This window comes from Eretmochelys imbricata, chromosome 1 (genome assembly GCF_965152235.1).
Source record: "Eretmochelys imbricata isolate rEreImb1 chromosome 1, rEreImb1.hap1, whole genome shotgun sequence".
Lineage (NCBI taxonomy): Eukaryota > Metazoa > Chordata > Testudines > Cheloniidae > Eretmochelys > Eretmochelys imbricata.
The window spans coordinates 234,154,408-234,174,738 of record NC_135572.1 but is presented as its reverse complement, the minus strand read 5'-3'; the positions used below and the strand labels follow the sequence as shown (position 1 = coordinate 234,174,738).

General features: G+C 39.4%; 1 protein-coding gene across 9 annotated transcripts in view; it reads left to right on the top strand.

Moving 5' to 3' along the window:
• The window catches only part of ATXN10 (ataxin 10), a 149,026-nt gene that overhangs the window by 59,978 nt on the left and 68,717 nt on the right, over positions 1–20,331 (top strand). For all 9 annotated transcript variants that reach the window (XR_013347030.1, XR_013347024.1, XR_013347025.1 and 6 more), the window contains 2 exons: positions 12,465–12,545; positions 19,422–19,587. Coding sequence is in view for 5 of the 9 variants with exons in the window: in XM_077825509.1 (XP_077681635.1) it covers positions 12,465–12,545; positions 19,422–19,587 (247 nt within the window). In the remaining 4 variants the exon portion in view is untranslated. The remainder of the gene's footprint in view (positions 1–12,464; positions 12,546–19,421; positions 19,588–20,331) is intronic.

The following is a 20,331-nucleotide window of genomic DNA, read 5'->3' as shown; positions in this document are numbered from 1 at the left end:
TTGATGGCTCCACCTGCTGGCATAGTGCTGTGCACATATTTGGAATCCAGTGTTCTGTCCCCGCATTGGAAGGCAGAGGAGTCCTCAGGTAGAGCTCAGGAGGAACCTCTCTTTCCAGGCATGATTTTGGCTTCTGTTACTTCCTTTCACTCTAGTCCAGTAGCAGTTCTGGTAGGGAGCAGTTTATGCACTTCTGGTAGAGAGAGGTTCTTGAAGGGAGAGGTTCCTTTAGCCAAGCAGTACCTCTACAGTGCTTCCACATTAGCAGAAGCTGTTGTATCAGGCCTTCTTCCTGCTCTCAGCATCACACCCTGCTTAGCAGTTCTAGGAGGATTCTTTTGAGGGTCTTGACGCCTTTTTCAAAGGCAGAGCCTAGATTTCTTGAATATCAAAAGGCAGGAGAAGGTAGCAGAGAGCTACCAATCTGTGAGATGTCATTCAGGAGCAAGGATCAGGTCACTTGCAAGGGAAAAAAAATGCCATAAATGTGGAAACCCTGTTTCAATCAGAGACTCTTCTTTCCCCAGTGCTTCTAGCACCATCGCCTGTTCCCTTTCTTCATCTTCTTTGTGATCATCTGGTGTTTCTACAGTTTTCCACATTTCCCTCCGTGAAAAGGAGGCTCAGTTCAGGGACATCTGTGATTCCCATTCTGCACTGAAAACTGAAGCCATACGTTATCTAAATAGCCTTTGGAAGTTCAAGGAGTCCATCCATACTCCACATCAAGGTTTTGGAACTTTGAACACTATAACTGGCATTGAAAGCTCTCCCTTGAATTGAGAGCTTTAGTATTTTAGATCATTGCTATAGATGACGCTGACACGAAGTATTACCTCAGTTACTGGGGAGGCTCTGTCCCTTACTGCGTGGTCTTGTCTTTGGGGATGATGAGTTCTTCACTAAATGTTTCCAGTGGCACCTGTACCTGGTGGGCGGTAATTAAGTCCAAGAAAGAAGTCCTCTCTGTGTTGTGTATAAATCAGACTTTGTATTCAATCCTGTGACCATGTGAGATTAATAAGACTGAATGGTCTGGTTGCTTGTGTGGCATGCTTCAGAATGCTTCAATTTCTGCCATCTGTGAAGTCACACAGAGTTTAATTCATACCTTTACTCAGCATCATTCTCTGAATTTAAGAGCTAAATTGCCACACCCACCTCCACACAGGTACCCTTTTTAGGGACTTGACTCTAGGGTTGATTCCAACCAACTAACCTTTTTTAAAACGTTATTATCTATACTTTGTGCTAACTGGTATTTGAAATAGTGTGAATTAACTTGTTAGGTAATGCATTTTTAAACTGCCTCTCATTTTCCTAATCTACACAAGTTTCACAGTGTACTTGTTTGTGGTGACCAGTCCTTTAGTCTTGTTCCTTTTCTGGGATCTGCTACTTCTGGTCAGTCTCCTGAGAGTGGTGATCTGCAGAGGCAATTCTATCTGTAATTGGAGTTCTCCAAAATGTTGCCGGGGCAGATGTATGTGTGATGGGGTGTACAAACCTCATACTGGGCAACAAGGTGTTATGGGATTATTTTGAGCTCAGTCAGCCCTGCCCTGCCACACCTGCAGCAAATGCTCCATCTGCTGGAGGAATTAAAAGGCAGGGAATTACAGTAGCTCATTTGGGTGGCCAGCTGGAGGTGAGCAGACCTGCAGCCAGCAGCTCTAGGAGCACAGAGCAGAGGGAAGCCTGAAGGCTCTGATACAGCTGCCCAAAGGTGCCCTCTGTGGGGGAAGGGAAGACCCACCCCAGAGACAACCAGGGAGGAAAGTATCCTGGGGACCGTGGACATTGGTAACTCCCTCTTATTACTTTTGGTTTGGATTTCTCCGCCAGGGGAAGGCCTTAGACTAAGCTGACCCCCGGGGGGGAGGTGAGTGGGATGTGAGGAAGGGGCCCAGGGAGGATAGCTTTAAGCAGCCCTGTTTGCCAGACTACTGGTAGCCTAAAAGGCTGTGGGTTGGAGCCTGGTGGAGCAGGAGGGCTTGGGATCTCCTCCGCACAACCTCCTTGAATGTCAGGGTTTACAGCTGTGACCACTAAGCCACGCTCCCCAACCAGACCCCGAGTGAGGACCATTGCAGTATTGTCACCCACTTCATAGCCTTTGGCTGACATTTTGAAGCATAAGAAGGAACTGAGTGCTTTCAGGGCTGAATGTTGTTGAAATATATATAGTCTGGCCCTGAATGTGTGGAACTGCAGTTGAGCTTGTACAAAGCCCTACTGGTTGCTGCCTTCAGGATTTTTCCAGGACATGTGGTGCTGAAGGACATACTTATGCTTCAAAGAGTATGGATCTGCATGGGCAATAGGTCTGCAGTTGCAGGTTAGTAACCTAACTTTCCTTGGTTCAATTTGACGAATGGCGTTAACAGAATTATACGATCTTTATTACTTTTCTTTGCTAAAGCCCAGCTGTACAATAAAAGCTCTTGTTTTCCAGCAGTATTTTCTATCTTGGTCCTCTGTCTGAAAAGAGCATTTGCTATCTAGTGTGAGGGCTTAAACATTTATTTGATAGCTAGGGCTTAAAATACCTGTATTGCAATGTGTTAGTGGAGGGAGGTTGCCTGGAGCTCTCAATCCAGGCTCCCTGATGCCTTCTCTTGGGGGAATTAAAAGTTCTGCACACAATATTTTAAAATTCTGCATATTTTATTTGTCAAAATAATACAATATTATCATGCCCATTTCAATTCTTGTAGTAATTTTTTTCAAAATATCAGTCAGTAATTGTCTGTAACAATACAGACAAAAAAGATTCAGGAAATGTTTTTTGACAAATAGATTTCTTACGAGATACATTAATACAGATCTCTGAGTAATAATTCATTTAAACCACAATACAGAAATGTGTTTCCTGCACCCCTTAGAAGCAGTGCAAAGGCTTGAGAGAGTCAGGGGTAACGGGAGCTGAGAGAATGGGAAGTAATTACTGGAAAGGAGCCCGTGTGTGAATTTCAAGGGTTGTTGGGTGTGCGTGGGAGAAGTATGCAACAGGGGTTTTTTTGGAGGGTGGGGAGGGATTGTTAGGGAGCCTCCACCATGTAGACCCTGGTTGACCCCTAGCCTTTCTCATTCAGTCAGGCACATTTTCCCCTGTCCCCATGTGTCCCTGCACCCCCACTCAGCCACCTTCTCCCCCATCCCCATGTGACCCTCCACCCCCCATCAGCCAGTCCCTCCCCCAATGTGTCTCTGCACCTCCCTCCCCTGGTCTCCATGTCGCCTTGTACCCCCAATCAACCACCCCTCCTTCCTGTCACCATATGGTCCTGCAATCCCATTCCCATTCAGCCCGCTCCCCCATCTGCACCCCTCAGTAGCTCTTCTGAACCCCTGTCTGGGACCCCCGCCATGTGCCCCATGCTGTCCATCCCCATATCCCGTGCCTCATGCGTGCTGTGAGAAAGGTAGCTTCTTGCCCTTCCCTGTGTGCAGGTAGGGCTGCTCCTGCCCAGGAGTGGCTACTCTCGGTTCTGGTGCCACCATGGCCCCTAGTAGGCGAAAGGAGTAACTGCAGCATCTTTCCAGCAGAATGTATTTTCTGGCCGGGGGGTGGGGAATTCTGCATGGCACATGAATTCTGGATGTGCTCAGTGGCACAGAATTCCCCGAGGAGTACTAATGCCTAGTGCGTGCTCCCTTGTGGGAGGGCCTGTCTCTGATTTGTTGCCCAGGGGACCAGTGTTCCCTATAATGAGCTTTCCTGTCTGTGGAAAGTTTTAAACCTATAAGCACAGTCTTTTCCACTTCCCCCACTTTTACCTTCTTCTTTTCATCCTCCTTTATTCACTATGGTGGCTTGCAACTCAATCTTTCAATATGATTTACATCATGGCTTCTCCTCTTCACCTGTTGTCTCCACCCACTCTCCCGTCCACTTGTTCTGGATGAATGGGCCAATAGATATTTCTAGCCCTGTAGAGTATAATTTATTTTGCTGAATATTTTTAATAGTATATTGGTATCACTCATACCCTTAAGTTTAAATCTTGACACTTATACATTAAGCAAGTCAAATACGTATTTTAACACATTTTAAGCAGAAATATTTATTTCATAAAATAAGACTCTTTTTCTCCTGATTATTTCTTGCAACAATCCCTACCTCTCTAAAGTCACCAGGTGGGAACTGGATGGGATTTTCCTTAAAAAGTCAATGCTATTTCTGTATCAGCTGGAGGAAATACTGTTCAGTGATGCAAGTACTCTCTAACTCCACCCATACGATCCTACTACTTTGTAGCACACTCTTCTTCCTCTCTGGGCAGGGGAGAAGAGAAGTCACGAGTAAGAGTTAGTGCTTCAAGTCAGTGCAGAGTACAACGAATGGACTTGCTAGAGTTGTTTTTCCTTTTAAACTCTTCTTTACATGCAAACAGCTCAGAAAGCCATGCCTTAGGCTCTGGAAAATTGAAGCGTCTTTAAGAAATCAGATTGTTTTTCTTCTTCTTTTGGCTTGCAGTAATCAACAGCAGAAAAATGTGTTATGCAGCTGGGAAGCTACTATATGTAGAAGAAACCACCATAGGATGCCATATGAGATTGATTTTAAAATCTTGAACCTGCATACATATGTGTTTTAAAATAATTAGGAAAAAGTAGTACAAAATTACATTATAATTCATCCTGACCAAGACCAATGTGTATTCTAAAAGTTGTTTATTCTATAAATGCTTTGGTGGTTCCATTAGAGATGGGAGTACAGTTCATACAATCACTTTTTGTGTGTGTGTGTGTTGGGGCGGGGAGGGAATATGTCTGTTTTTCAAGTGTGGGGATTGCATTTTTGACGGTGAAGGGCAAAGAACAGAAATTCTCCTTTTTTTTTAAATGGAAAGGCGTAGTGCACTTCTTGGCCTCTCTGGAAAAAAATATGTGAAAGTGTGGTCAGCTGTCTGGCACTGAAAGTAAGGATTTTTTGAACATCCACTCTCTCTTTTAAACCACAGTTCAATGGTGAGTTTAAAGATTAGGTTGTGGGGCTCCCCTTCCCCATTTTCCTGGAGTTATTTAGTCCTAGCCCATGGAAATAAGCATGGGCAGAAAGCACTGCTGCTGTGGGCAGGCCTCTAACCCGTTGAGGCAGACTAAGGGAAAGACAGAGCTGTGCAGTAGAGTGCTGAATCTAGTGCCTTATATAGTATGCATGTAGTATATAAATCAGAAAATTTTACCATTCCTGTCTTTTTTTGTGAACTGGCAGTTAGTCTCTTCTCTGACAAATTAGAGTATTTCTTTCTCTTCCCTCTATTAGGCTTGTACTCTCCAGAGAACAATTTTGTGTCTCATTCCTGGAAAGTTGGCATGCTATCACAGGATGCAGGTTCCAAAGGCAACTGAGGGTTTAAGTGCTACTGACCATTGGAAAACATTTAGTTAGTTGTAGTGCTATAACAGTTACTTATTATTTGCAGTAGGATTGCCCTGGTATTCAAGAGCAATTTTAGAAAACCTTTCTCCAATAAATCAAGGTGCACAGCTGGATCTTGCATTGTCTTGTTTCACTTCTTTTATTGTATCGTTTCTTGTGAAAAGTGAGAGGGGAACATTCCTCTTTCCACAGATATTTGAGTTTCGGATGTGACACCTCATGGAAATTCTCCATTTGAGAATAATGTTGTTCCCAACTTGGATGTACTAAGAAGCTCCTTCTGGTTCCTATCAAATTCAAATGTTAAATCAAAAAGCAGTGACCCTAGTCAGTCACTGAGAATATGCAGATTTTTGGTGGTGTTCTAGCACAGTAGGGAAAGAGCAGGCCAGAACTCAAGATATACATACAAACATACAGTTTATGGATAGCAAGAGCCATTGGTCCATCTGATACCTTTATAAGAAGGTTGACCAGGAATTCTTCATTCAATTTTGTAATTTTTTTAAAGTATGCAGAATTTCCATCTTGGCATGAATGAATTTAAGTGTTAGCACTCTCATAATATCTAGTGGCTGTTCCATGTTCTAGTAATTATGTGAGAAGAAATTTGTCGTAATTAGTACTCTGAAACGTTTCCTTTCTGCTTCTTCCAATGTTGATCATGTTATGCTTCTTCCTTGAGGAGAGAACAGGTCACAAGCCAGATCATTTTGTGTCCTATTTAGGTATCCGAAAACCACTATGAGATGAGTGAAAAATATGGTAGTAAAAGGGGGTGGTGGGGGGAAGATCTCCAGAAGTTTTAGAGTAATTCCACAAATATCTCTTTAAATATGGGGTTTGCATTTACTTCCCTTAAACCTATACCAGCAACAATTATTTCAGGTACTCATGGTAAATGTGTTTAGGCTAACCTAACAAATTCTTTCCAAAAAATGTCAAGTATAGATAACGGTTTGAGGCCTTCCACTTCTCTTGATGATATTTCTCTGTGTGGGATGTACATGATAACTTTTGAAAACCACATCTGATCAGTTCCAAAATTTCAGTAAATGTTCTGTGCATCAGTTGGCAGAATCCTGCTAATTTTTTAGTGAAAACCTCAAGAGGAAAATGGGAGACATGTAGAGCCCCTCATGTCTGGTTATCAAAGTCCACAGCTTTGACCAGGTCTATAATTGTCTGTAGATCGAAGAACCAATGGATGACAGCCATTAATACATGCCCATATAACACCCTTCTTGTGGTCCCAGAGGAGGATGGAAGAGTGGAGGGGAGGTTAACACATAAGAAACTGGGGATGGAAGGGAATTGAGAGATGCAAGAAGCCTTTGGTGTGCTTGGGAATTTTGGCCTACTGAAGCAATAAAGTATGCGCCTTTCTAGACACAGGTAGGCTTAGACAGGAGCAGTCACAAGGGAAATTGAGGGGCACAGAGCATGACATGGACAAATAGAGCACCTGGCATGAGGGTGGGGTAGGGGTTCAGGGAGTCCCTGAAATAGAGGGGCCTGGAAGGGTAGTTCATATCGGGGGGGAACAGGGGGGAAGTGCAGGAATGCAATGAGCCCCTGATGTGTGTAATGAGCTCAGTCTACAGAAGCAACAAAGCGTGTGACCCTCTCTCCAACTGTAAAGACAAACTCTGTGATTCAGCAGCAGAACCAAAACAAATATAAAAGTTAATCTGAACTTTTGTCTTCTAGACTTAAAAGATTATTCAAGGCGTTATGTTTCTTATGAAGATCCCTCTCTGAGGAACAGATATTATGTGTGCTATTGTGATCTGTCTGTGTTACCTCAAAATTATAGTACTGCAAGGTATTGTGTATACACTAGCACACTAATATTTTTCCCCTGTGCTTTTGGTAAGAGAGAAGTACCTTGATGGGTGGGGTTGAGTATCTGGTCTAGAAGGTTGTGTGAGGGCACATTTATTTAATTTGCCATTAAATAACTTCATTCTGTAAATTGATTTTTTAAAAATAGATTGTATTAGTCTGATGCAAAGCCAACGAATACTTTTGTTCCTCAAATGTCTTTGCGCAAAGGGTATAATTTTAAAAGGATTTTGAAAATCCTATTAAGAGTTGCTAGTGAGGCACTTATGTTTTTTGGTTTCATTAGTGGTTGGAGATTTAGACTGGACAGAGGAAGAGAATTTATGAACTCCATCTCTTCAAACTTTGGATGGTCTACCCTGTCAGTACAAATGCTACATTTCAAACACATAGTAAACTATGGAAAAAATTACTGTTCCATTCCTAAGTATTTTGGTTTGAATTATAATGATACAAATAATGTGATGTATTCTCACTGAAGTCTTCTTTTGAAGATGAAACATTTAATATAGAGTGGTAAGAAGAGGATCGCCATCATTCCATTTTCTGACGTGCAAGACATTGCTCTGTAGGGTTGCTAATGAATACAGATTGACTTAAATCTGGAGCACTACATTTTATGATAAAGTTCATTGCTTACACCCAGCTTTGGTTGGACCAAACTCATTGCTCATCTGGCATGTTTAGCATATACTGGGCATAAATGTGGCTTATACCATTTCATCTTGGCTACCTCTCAAACTTAGTTTGGTACAATATATCCCTTGTGCAATTGTAAGAGTTTGAACAGAACATCTCCTATGTTTATCACCTTGTGAGAATTTGAGTTTTTTAGGATATTAGCCAAACACTTAATCTAAAGACAGCCCAGGAAATTGGCATATTTAACACTATTCATTTGTTGCTGTATTCTGTTTATATAACAACTCTAATTTTCACCATTTCCTTTACTAAATTGCAGTGATCACCAGTTTATCCCAGTGGTTCTGCTGTTGGGCTCTGAGCACAATTAAACCTTTCTGAAGCACAGTGCGTGCATCTGAAATGCCTGATATTCAGTTAGCAAGTCATAAACAAACACCTTTTTATTTTACACTGTGTGGCGGGGAGGCTTGTGGGCTCTTTTTTTAAGACTACAATAACAGAAGAGTGGCGAGTCTTTACATCTTAACTTTTCTTTCTTTTTTCCTGTTTCACTACCACCAAAATCTCCAGGCATAGCAGCAGCGTAAAGGCATTTCCGTGTGCCTTTGTGCATGCCTCTCTTCCTCCTCATCCCAATACCTCTTTCGGTGTTGTGTGCTTCAAGTATGTTAGCACTCCACTATTTTTATATGTACTCTATATGAGTTAATGGCAATGTGGGAGGACAGGGAAGAGGAGAAAGAACCTAAATGTGGTGGTGGAGATATCTGGGGATATGAATGAAAATTTTAACTTTTGGGATCAAGAAAGACAAACAGAACTGCTATGTCCATATTTATAAGCTGAATCCGTAAAACCACTTTCTGAAACATATTCCAGAAAGGTCCAAAATACGGGCTGTGCATCTTTGTACTTTGCTCTTTAGGCCTCTAGTCTCCTAGCAATGTATAGAGGACTAGCATGCATCGAGGGGAGAGTGGACCTGTACAAAGTTGGAATGCTTATACTTTATTGATTAATGCACATTAGGAGTGTGATTTCTTTTCAGCCCTGTAGGGGTTTATCTGCACAGCATGGCAAAGCATGTTAGAGGGGTGTGATTTGTACAGTACACTAACATACTGCTCTAATTGCCCCATTTAGATCCTGCTGGCATGCTCTAAAAGGTACGTAGAGTGTGTTAATTCAGTCAGTCCTGTTTGAAACAGGACTACATCAGTGTGAACTAGATACCTTTTAGAGTATGCCAGCAGGGTCTACACAGAGGAGTTAGACCACAGCATATTAGAGAGCACTACAAATCATAGTCCTCTAGTGAGCTTTGCTGGTGCATTGTGTAGACAGGCCTCAAGTACTAACAGATTTTAAGTATACAACAAAAATCCAAGCAAATTGCCCTGCAGAATTATAAACTGAAAAGCCTACAAGTGTGGATTTAACCTTTAACTGCAGAACTGAAAATCTGAACATAAAACATATTTCCTCGAGTGCAATTTTGTTGTATCCCACTGGTGGAAGAGATTTTCACATGAGGCTAAAACCAACTGTGGGAAGTACATTTTCATAAAAGCAAATTCAGCTACTGTTTTGTGGATTTCTTAATCATCAGAATAAGACAGTCCTATTTTGGTGTATTGTGAGCTATTAAAATGCAAATCCTTTGGTGCTGATGTTGCTATTCAGAAAGTCTGAAAATGGATTTCTTACTTGTCCATGTGTTTCAGGTTTTGTTGGTTACTTAAATTTCTTGGGAGTTTACAATTTGGGAACCATGTATGGACTGAGGAAAATATTCCTCTGTGGTTGATATTCTGGGGTCCAGTCGAGACCAGTGAGGGCCTGTCACCTTTGCCTTGCAACTTGGGATGCCTCACAATGTTTTGCTGCTGTAGTTCCCACATAGGTCATTCACAAATAGCTTGCCAGTATGCAGGTCACACTCTGAGTGACTGTGTATAGCCAGAGCCCTGGTTCAGCAACTGTGACCCCAACAGGCTGTCAGCAGCACGGTAGCCACATTCTGGGTTCCAGCAGCCTAGGTTACTATTTGCAGGGTGGCCCAACACCCTAGTCTTGAATTCCCTCCCCCCCCCCCCCCCCCCCCGCAAAAAAACCCATGTGTTCTGCACTGTCAAGCCTTCTACTGCACAGCTCAGATATAGTAGGTCCATCGCTCTTCTAAGGAGATCAGTATACAACAGTTTGCTACCCTAGTTACCCACTCAGTTTACAACACCAGATTCTTTCTGATTAAAGAATAAAACAAGTCTAATTACAAAGAGAGGTTTTAAATGAGTACAAGTATAAAGCATTAAAACAGACTACACTGGGTTCAAGGTGAAATTCTTACATGTTCCCAGCAATCAACTTTGACCTAACTAGAGGTGTCAGGTTGTCCTTTGTCTTCGAAAATCTGGTTTTCCCAGACTTGTGTGGTGAACACACTTCAGACCTAATTTCAGCTTTGTAACTTTACATATGATGTTGCTACACACACTTCATCAAGATGTTATTGACCAGCAAGATATTAGTTTTCAGTGATACTTCACAAGACATATTTTGTACAAAGATTATTACAATAGTATGTAGGGTGTGATTACAGAGATGCAGTCAGTCATAGTGGTGTGCATATGCATAATGGGGATTTAGGTGCAAGACTTCAGTTTTGGTCAGTGGGAGTTGTGTACTAAAACCATGTAAATTATTCCATTACTGTGTAGAGATTTACTATAGCCATGCATATGATCAGCACTTATACATAACTGTTAATGCATATTTACAAAATATATCATGATTGTATTATCATAAAAATCTGTCATTTGTTAAACTGCAGCATAGAGTCTTCTGTACATAATACTTCTATCTATTGTGCTTTCTTCTTTTGAGGTCCCAGATTTCTTTACCATCACTTCTGGTCCTATGTGGTTTTTAAGTGCAGCTACAGCAAAAAGTTTAAGCAATAGATAGCTTTCTTACCGTTACTAGTTGCCTCTGGGGCCATGGAAAGAACTCCCATTGAATATCATGGCACCAGCATGTCATCATGTTGATTGATGAAGACATCAGACCCTCACAATTATGTCATTCTCTGCTATCCCAGGCTAGAAATGTCCCTTGCAGTATTGACTGTGTGGAGCAATAAGGTTCAAGGGCCCGAAAGTCTCCTAATTCCAGCTTGCTGTTGAAAAAGTCCTGTGCAAATGGACATTATCAAAAAAAACCCTCCCAACATTTTAAATCTTGTGTTTACGTACAGTGGTACTGTTTTCCTCCATTATATGCACAAATAATAAAAACCATTGCATTATAAAATGTGGCTCCCCCCCCGCCCCCCCCCCCAAAAAAATCACATTCCTCAGTAAATAGAATATGTGCTCACGGATTGTAAAGCCCATAGATGTCATGGGACCTTGTACTCTTTGGTTGCTCCGGATTTGGTTGAGTTTTTGTATTCCAAACAGACTTTTTATTAAGGCTGGAGCAGTTCCATATGTTTTTCAGGGCACCTATGTATTGAATACACAAGCTGCTGTGGATCACCCCTGCAACTTTTATGTAAAGTGGAGCAGGGAGAGTTGGGAGGAGAGGGAGTTGGCTGCCTTTTTCAATAGTCCATCTTGTGGTCTTCAAGATATCCTGTGTTTGTCATATGACTCAGTCTAATTATTTTGGATTTGTAATCAAGGGTTGAATAAAATGTACTCTATTTACAGTAAGTATATAATGCTGCATGTTTAAATATATATGTAGCATGCTGTCAGTGCTGCTAGAAATTTGATATGAAAATAAACATGTTCAACTAGTGTGTTTGCAGAGCCAAGTAACTTGATAGTGAATATGGTGAATTTATTGAGGTCACCATTTTACCGTATAGTTGGTACACATTACACTGGATGAGTTATTGGTACAGGTAAGGCTTAGAAAGTCAGTTTGGTAATGTGGGCATTAGTACAAAGATAACTGTACCTGTAAGTCACTGCTTGGCAGTTTCCAAAAGTTAGTTTCTAATATTGGTTTAGGATCTTGTTATACAACAGAGATGTTTTCTTGCTAACCTGAGACTAGTAGTTTACTCCTTCACCATGAAAAAATCAGTGTCCCTTTTGTTTCTGAGTTGTTAGAATTTTTTAAGAGAAAAAAGAATTAAGTAGCACAATTCTCTTGATTATTTGTTAGGTTTAGAAGCTTAGCTTCTGAGATGAATGGTATAACAATTTTCATTCTTGGCTTTTTGCTGAGGTCTATAAAGACTTGGTTTGATGTTTTATTACTTGAACTATGGTAAGATTTTTCTTTTCTATAACTGGAAAAAGACTTGTCCAGCTTTCCTTCAATTGTTGAGTAAATCTGAGTTGCATTGATGCAGATTGGTCTGTACTTAGTGGAAGATGTATTTAGAACATGAATAATTAGGTGTGTTGACTGTTCGTATCAGTTAGCAGGTAACACTAGTAACATGAAAGGAGCCATGTACTTTTTAAAATTACAAACATCCAAAAGAGTAATATAAACAGGTATAGAGTAAATGTGAAATAACTACATTTTCACTGTAAAACCAGTAATGCTTTTTTCTTCTATTCTTTAGGTTCTTGATTGTTACAGACCATTTGCTGAAATGTCCAGAGCTGGTAAAAGTCATGTATGCCAAACTGAGCAATCAAGAAAGGTAACCCCAAAAACCAATGTGGCTTTTAGTATTTAGCATTCCATATACAGTATCCTGTTCACATGTTTGAAAAACTGTGTGGTTTCGTAGCTGGCACATCATCTCTAAATACATGTTTCTATGTCAGTAATGGTTTTAAATTGGTTGGTTAACATTACAGCTTAGCCACAACTGGCAGTGATTTATGTAGGGTTGCAGAATCCAGGTTGGCGCCATTACTCAATAAAGAAATACAAAAAAAAAAAAAAAAAAAAATTAAAGGCAAGGTTTCATGCTTGTGCCTTGATTTCATAAGAGCACCGCACCCTGCTTCATTTGAAATATGCTCAGCTGTTCATACCACAGTTGTGATAACTAGAAATTAAAAGGAAGTCTGATAGAATGGATTTACTGTAGTTGGTGTGCTTCAGTCTGAACAGTTGAAAATTAGGCGTGTATTTGCTTATGATTACTTAATACTTTTTAAGATCTTCATTGCACATTTGAAAACTTGAGTCTAGAAAAAACAAAACAAGCATGTTGCATCTATAAAGACTCTGTTTTTTTACAAGGGGGAAAGTGTAAAATTTACTTAAGGTTAGAATTATTAACTCTTGAGAATCTTGCAATGTAAGCAGGGGAGACATGGTTTAGAGAGGAGAGCTTGAGCTTCTCATGGTCCTGTGCACTTTACATTGCATGTATTTTGCCCTTATTAAAAGTTGCCACTATCCTTCCCATTACCATTAGTGGGACAGAAGCCACAAGATTGCATGAATTAGGTTGACCACCATCTCCTATCGCTTTTGCAGGTGCAAGATACTGTAGACGTGGCCACCCGTCTCTTCATTGTTTTCCATGGGACTATTGTTAGGCTGCCCTCAGGGAAGATGGCAGCTCCCTGGGCAGTATGACTTAAAAACTGGACAGAGAATTATGAAAAGGCAGGGAGATGGGGAGAATGGGATGGCTTGAGACCTATAACTGAAAGAGAGCAAAAATATAGGGGCAGGTTTAAGACAGAAGACTATAAGAAGGGCAGGAGACTAGGTGGAGCAGGATGGTGCCTGGCAGTGGAGGGGCTGACAGAATGGGGAAGAATAGCATCTTATCTCCTACCTCCTCCAGAACCAGGGAGTCCCTACTCAGATAATCAGTGGGGAAGGAAAGTGAGTATTTTAAACCTCAGGCTTTTTTGTGGGGGGGAGAAGGTATAACTAGTGATTTTTATTTATTTATTTATTTATTTATTTTATGGGATTATGTGGTGCTGAGTTAGTGTTAATTTTTAGTTTTAGCAGTGGAAAAGTTTGCTTGATTCGTTAGTTTGTGTAAGGGTGTAGGACTGCCACATTCCATCTGTAGCATGTGACTTGTTATGGTAAGGTGCTATGCTGCTATAGCTGGTCAACCTACCGAATAAACATTTTCAGTGCACTTATTACACCTATTATGAATCACAAGAATTCTGCAAATCAGCAAGCAAAGTTAACAAACTAATTAAAAAAAAAAAAGGAAAATTAATCCATGTGTGCGGATAGTTCATCTGAAAATGGTTAGTTCGTTTTAATTTAAGAGTTCTATATAATGTACTAGTAAATGTGCTGCAAAGTATTTTGTAAGGTCTTTAATATTATTAAGATCTCAGAACTCTGCTATTGAATCTTATGCCTATAATTCCCTTTATATCGTATTTCAGAGTGTATTCTCTGTCACACATGGCCAAAGAGAGAAAAAGTCCAGTGCATGTAAAAATGTTCTGACTGCCATTAGCTGGACAGAAAAGAGGCATTATAAACCAGAACACAGGGGCATTGTTGTCTCATTGTGAGACAAGTCAGAGAGACTTCACCATAAGGGTGCCACCTTGGGTGTCCATTAAAGCTGACTTTATGGATGAGGACAGAATGGATGCAATATTGAGGTGTCTGGGAGGACAGTTTAAGCTTACAAATACATACAAACTCTCTGTTACCTGTATATTTCACATTAAATATACTTATTTAAAATCTGTTTACAGGAAATTAACTATGTTGATAGCATTTGCTGGTACACAAATTAGTGGAGGCCCTTAAAAACTTGCCCGTTGTCTTAGAGAACTAAAGTTTATGCAATTGGAGAACTGCAGTATTTGCACTAGTCAAGGTATTTTCTGTAATCAGGACCCAATGCACTTGTAATGCTGAGGCACTTGCCAAAGAGTTGCCCTGCTTGCTGTGGAAATGAGCCCCAGAATCTCAAATTTCAATTAAAAAATACATTTCTGCCCTTTATAGCTATGAAGAAAAATCATTCAAATGTTAACTGAGTGTACTCAATATGGTGATGTGTGCCTAAGTCTGCAGATAGCCTGCAACAGTAGCGCTGAGTAGTCTGAACTGCCCATCTATCTCAGTGATATTCTAGGTCTGAAAACTAATGATTACACTTAAATGTTTGTGTTAACCATTTCTCTGTTGATGGTTGTAGTTGGATGTTTCTGCAACAATAATATGCTAAAAGATTTTCTTTAAGAGTCAGTTGAAACCTGTTGGCATTTTGTCAAATTCCAGAGACTTCCACAGCTACTCTCAAAAATATTTTGCAGAAATTTTAATAGAAACGTTTCTTTAAGACAAGTTAGTGTAGAACGTGCACAACACTAATTAGTTTTATAAACTAATTGCATGTTAGAATTTTTTTTAAACTAAAGTGTACATATTTACCATGTTATCTGCTTTTTAAAGGTAAATCATCTCCTTCATATTGAATCTTTTTATTCCTGTAGAGATCTTCGTTTCCCTTTAATCCTTTTTTATTCTTTTCACTCTGTTTTTTGTTTGTTTGTTCTTAAATTAAATCAACCAACCAACCTTCAAGTATTTGAACATAACTTTCAATTATTTGCATCTTGCTGTTTTGGTTTTATTTGAAAGGACACAGAAGCACATCACAGTGAATGGTGCAAACCTTAGTAAAATTATCAGCAGTAAAACAGTTACCAAAGTAGCCAAGTTCTATTCTGAAAAGTTAATTAGTATAAATTGCATCACCCTTATTCAACACACATACGGCTTTGCTGTATTCAGAGTCCTATCTGCTTACTGGTAGTAATAAAAATAAGAGCTTTTTAATTACTTTTTACTCTGATTAGTACTGCAGAGCCAAAATTTCTAAAGGATAGTCAACTGTATTCTACCCCTTTACGTCTTTAGTAAGTTGTGATATTATAAGTTGTACCAGCCCCTTTAAGATGTAATTTGAAGACATCAGTGTTGGAGAAGTCTGAGGACTAGCTTACCTTGCAGAACCTTTATTAGTGAAGATGCACGAGAAGGAAAGATCTGAGGTTAAATTCACAGGGCTGGCAGTTAACCTCTTTTTAGTTGTCATCTTTTCTCATATGTTATCTTCTGGTCTTCAAACAACTCCCCAGCCTCACCAAGCTCATAATCAGAAGCAAACTCCCCACAAATGAAGACACACCAATTTAAAGTAGCACCAGCCCGTTCCATAATAGATACAAAACTTGCAGACATATCTCCACTACTACGATGATTAATATTCCCCACAACACACTTTTCAAGATCTCTGGGTCCTACATGTACCTGTCACAACATGTGGTTCACCTCATCCATGCCACTAAGAACTGTGTGGATGAAACAAGACAATCCCTACACTCTTGAATGAATTCACACAGAAACACCTTATCACCTATGGACCAACACTTTTCACAAAACGATCACTTAGTATCTGACCTCTTAGTCCTTGCCCTCAAAGGAAACCTGCACAACACTTTCAAAAGATGAGACTCGGAGCTTAAATTCGTGTCTTTGTTAGATGCTAAAAATCACAGACTCAGTAAAAACACTAGATTTATGGCCCACTGACCAGTCTTTGTCCTATGACTGTAGAAGTGTTAACTGCCCGTTTCACCTTGAATTATTTCTGGCAATGTGTGTTAACTCCTTACGCTTAATAATCTGTTCCACCTTGTATTTAGCTGTGGTGCTTTGAATACTTTCCCCAGACCTGAAGAACAGCTCTGTGTAAGCTTGAAAACTGCTTTTACTAGCAGAAGTTGATCCAATAAAAGATATTACCTCACCCATTGTTGGCTCAGCATCTCTCAATATTTTCTATATCAAATATGCTCCATTTACTTTCATAGAACTCAACAATGCTATTTTTTGAGTGTCTTTCAGAGTAGAATTGACATCATCCATTGAAAAAATGACCAGATTTTAGACTGAGGAGGTTACCGAGTTTAATATCCTCAAGCATATGCATATCTAAGGATTCAAGTCATTCATAGATTTCTTTATAGGCAGAGAGAACTAATACGATCTAAGCACCTGCATAACACATACTATAGAATGTTCACACAGAATTGAACCTAATAATAGCTATGTTTCAGATTTAACACTGGTGGTTGCTCTCACTTTTAATGCTATCATTCGTTTACAAACTCTAGAAGGCAGCACTGTTACATTGATTGTTGCTAACTCTTTATGGTAGCAGTTGCATAATGTCCTTGCCAGTAAGGTGAAATCAGGAAGAACTGGGTAAAATTTGTATTGGAAAAGGTTCAAATTAAAAAGGTTCAAATGGCATCAAACAGAGAAGTTAGATAAAAAACATAAAATAGTCTTTCTGGAAGGATACAATGATAACACGTAGTAATCACAACAAGCAAGAGTCAAAGCAAGCTGCTCCATGAGACACAGAGGCACAGTCACTCCACCCTGTTTTGGGTTGGCCTTTTCCAGAATGACACTGAACACTTCCACACACAATCCCCTGGCCTTCAAGCAAGATCAGGAACCATTCTCCGTGCCCCACCCTATTCTTAAACGCATAGTTTATGATTCCAACACAGTCCTCAATATATCACAGCTGAGAAGTGAGCCACAAGAATGATTCCAGGTCTGGAAAACCTGCCTTACAGTGAGAGATTTAAGAAGCTCAGTCTATTTAGCTTATCTAAGAGAAGTTCAGAAGTGTCACTTGATTACTTTCCTAAGTACCTACATGAGAAGACGTCTAATAGTAGACATTGCCTTAATCTACCAGACAAAGACATAATGAGCTTCAGTGGTAGGAAGTTGAAGCTAGACAAATTCAAACTGGAAATAAGGTGTATGTTTTGAACGGTGAAGGTAATTAACTACTGGAACAATTTAACAAGATATGTGGTGGAGTATCCATCACTCAAAATCTTTGTAAATTGAGATTGGTTGTCTTTCTAAAAAGATATGTTCAAGTTCAACCCAAGTTTATGGACTTGAAGCAAAAATTACTGGGTGAAATTCTATAGTGTGGGTTATGCAGGTGGTCAGATAGTAATAGTTCCCTCTGTCCATAAAATCTGTGAATGACTTGACTCCTTAGACATGCATATTAACCCAATTAAACTCAATCTAAAATCTGGTCATTTTTTTCAATGGGTGATGGAAAACAGCTTTTAGCATGGTTGCCCCGAAAATGGGAATTGACCAATTATTCACATAGAGTTGAGGGCGTTGGGCAACTGGCTTCTGGTAGTTTGTGGATGGGGAAGTGTGGTGGGAATGCGTTCCCCTACCTTATCCTTAAATGGTACAACTATCTTGTGATGGGGCCTCATCAGATTTATAGTGAAATCTATGAAGTTATCCTTATCTGACAACCTCCTATCTGTGACCACTTCAGCTTATCCCGCATGTATTGAGTACAGTTCCCTACCACATTCATTAAAAGGATTTTCACAGTCCCTTGAATGGTTGCTTGAAACAGGCTTCACTGTATTAGTGAGATATCAAGATTAACTCAGGAAAAACTGCCTGCCTTTTACCTTGGTCAGTTGTTTTTTCGGGGTTAATAGAGTTGTGACCATTCTTTTCCATTGGAAAAAAAATCTCTCTCCCCTTCATTGTGACAACTCACTTGGCACATTAAACTGTATGGAGTAGTTCAAATGCAAATTTAATTTTGATTTTAAATGTCAGTCCTCACATCTGAATTGCAAATATTTTAGTCAAAGGAAACTCTGAGCTTGCCCTTGAATGTGCTCAATAAAGAAAACTCAAGATGAGAGAATGACAGTAAAACCTTGCTAATCCGCACTCTTCTCAGCAGAAGTTTGATCAGGAGTGCTGCACTGAGGTGTCATATTATGAAGACATCTTTATTCCTTTTTATGTGTAAAGTTTGCATTGTGAATTGATATATCAGAAATAAAACTAAACTATAATTATCAGAGAAAATGACCAAATTACATTTTGCAATAAACTGCCTTTTTATTGTTCACTTACTTGCTAGTTCAGATAATTCCATAATTTTCAATGGGAATTTTAATGATTAATGTGGACTGGAGAATTTCTACAATCTATCTAGTGGCAATTATATTATAGCTATATAGACAAAGGTATATTTTTTCCTTGATTTATTGAGTTCCCTCCTCCCTTCCAACACACACTTTTATTTGTAGTTTTCTATCAGGAAGGAGGGAATTAGTAGAAGATTATATACACAAAATAAAGTGTAAATGAAGGCACAGTTAAAGGGATGCTGTCAAGTAGTGTAGGTTGTGTATGTTTTTGTATTCTGTTAAAGATAACTTTAAAGGAAGATTTTACCATTCTTCTCTCCACCCTCCCTACGCATTGTGTAGCATGTGCAACAACCATAGCATTGTCAGGTACAAAAGTAGAAAATGAACAGGCTGTTTTAAAAGTCAATTTAACTAGACTTTTCTGGCTAGGCTGTCTCAGGTGAACTGTGTGTAAAAATTAATCAAAACGTGTGGTGAAAGTTAATTGCTGTCTAAAGCTCTTTTGCATTTTGAAAACCAGACATGATGTTAGTACCACAGGTGAACGAAGGCTTTGTAAATTTAGTTAACAAGTTTACCTACTCGTTTATTCATTTTAATTTCAGGATTACTTTGTTAGAACTGATAATGGCCAAAATAAGTGAGAAAAATTCAATGACCAGTGATGAAATGGCAATGCTCTTGAAAGATGCTGAATTTCTTGCAAGCCTTTTCCAGGAGAAATGTCGCGATGTGCTCAAATTAACTGCTGCTGCAAATACAGAAGATGAGGTAAGACTTCAGGAACACTGTGTTAGAATCTGAAGTTGCTGCCATGTGTTGGTTCATGTACATAAAATCACAGTTATCTCTTGCCTATATACTCAAACTTCCTTTGGATGGTAAAGCAGCTGAAGAGATCATCACAGTAATCTCTTGAAGCTTTCTGGTTTTCTTAAGTCTCAATTTGCTGCTGCACAGTGAACGTTGCCTCTGCCAAGAAATGGGATAGAATTGCTCAGAAGACCTTTTACTTATACATGATATTGACTTAAGAATTCAGTGCTCGCAGAGGATAGCTCCTTACTTGACATCACAGGAGGTGGTAGTAGAAAACAGTTATTTTTGATCATTTTTAGTTTGAGTTCGATGTCTTGACTTATTCTAGTTTTACCAAGGGCTGTTCCTATTTTTTAAATTTTTTAATTGTGAATTTTATTTTAGACAAATAGTCTTACTTCTGTAGGGACCTTGGAAGCCAAGTTAAATTTGCTGAACAAAAATAGCATTTCTGACTAGTTTTTAATGGTTTTGAAACAAAAATAGATGGAGCTGTAACCTTATCCTGTCTTTTGACAAAAATGGCTCAACCAGGTAACAAGTTACATATATTTAAGATACGTAAATTATCAAATGCAACCATTTAAAAACATCTTACAAGTAGTGAATTTTTAAAATGCAGTTGGCTAATTATAAAGATTATCTGTTTCATACTGTGATTTAGAGTTTAGCTTTTGGGTGTCTTTTTATTTTCTT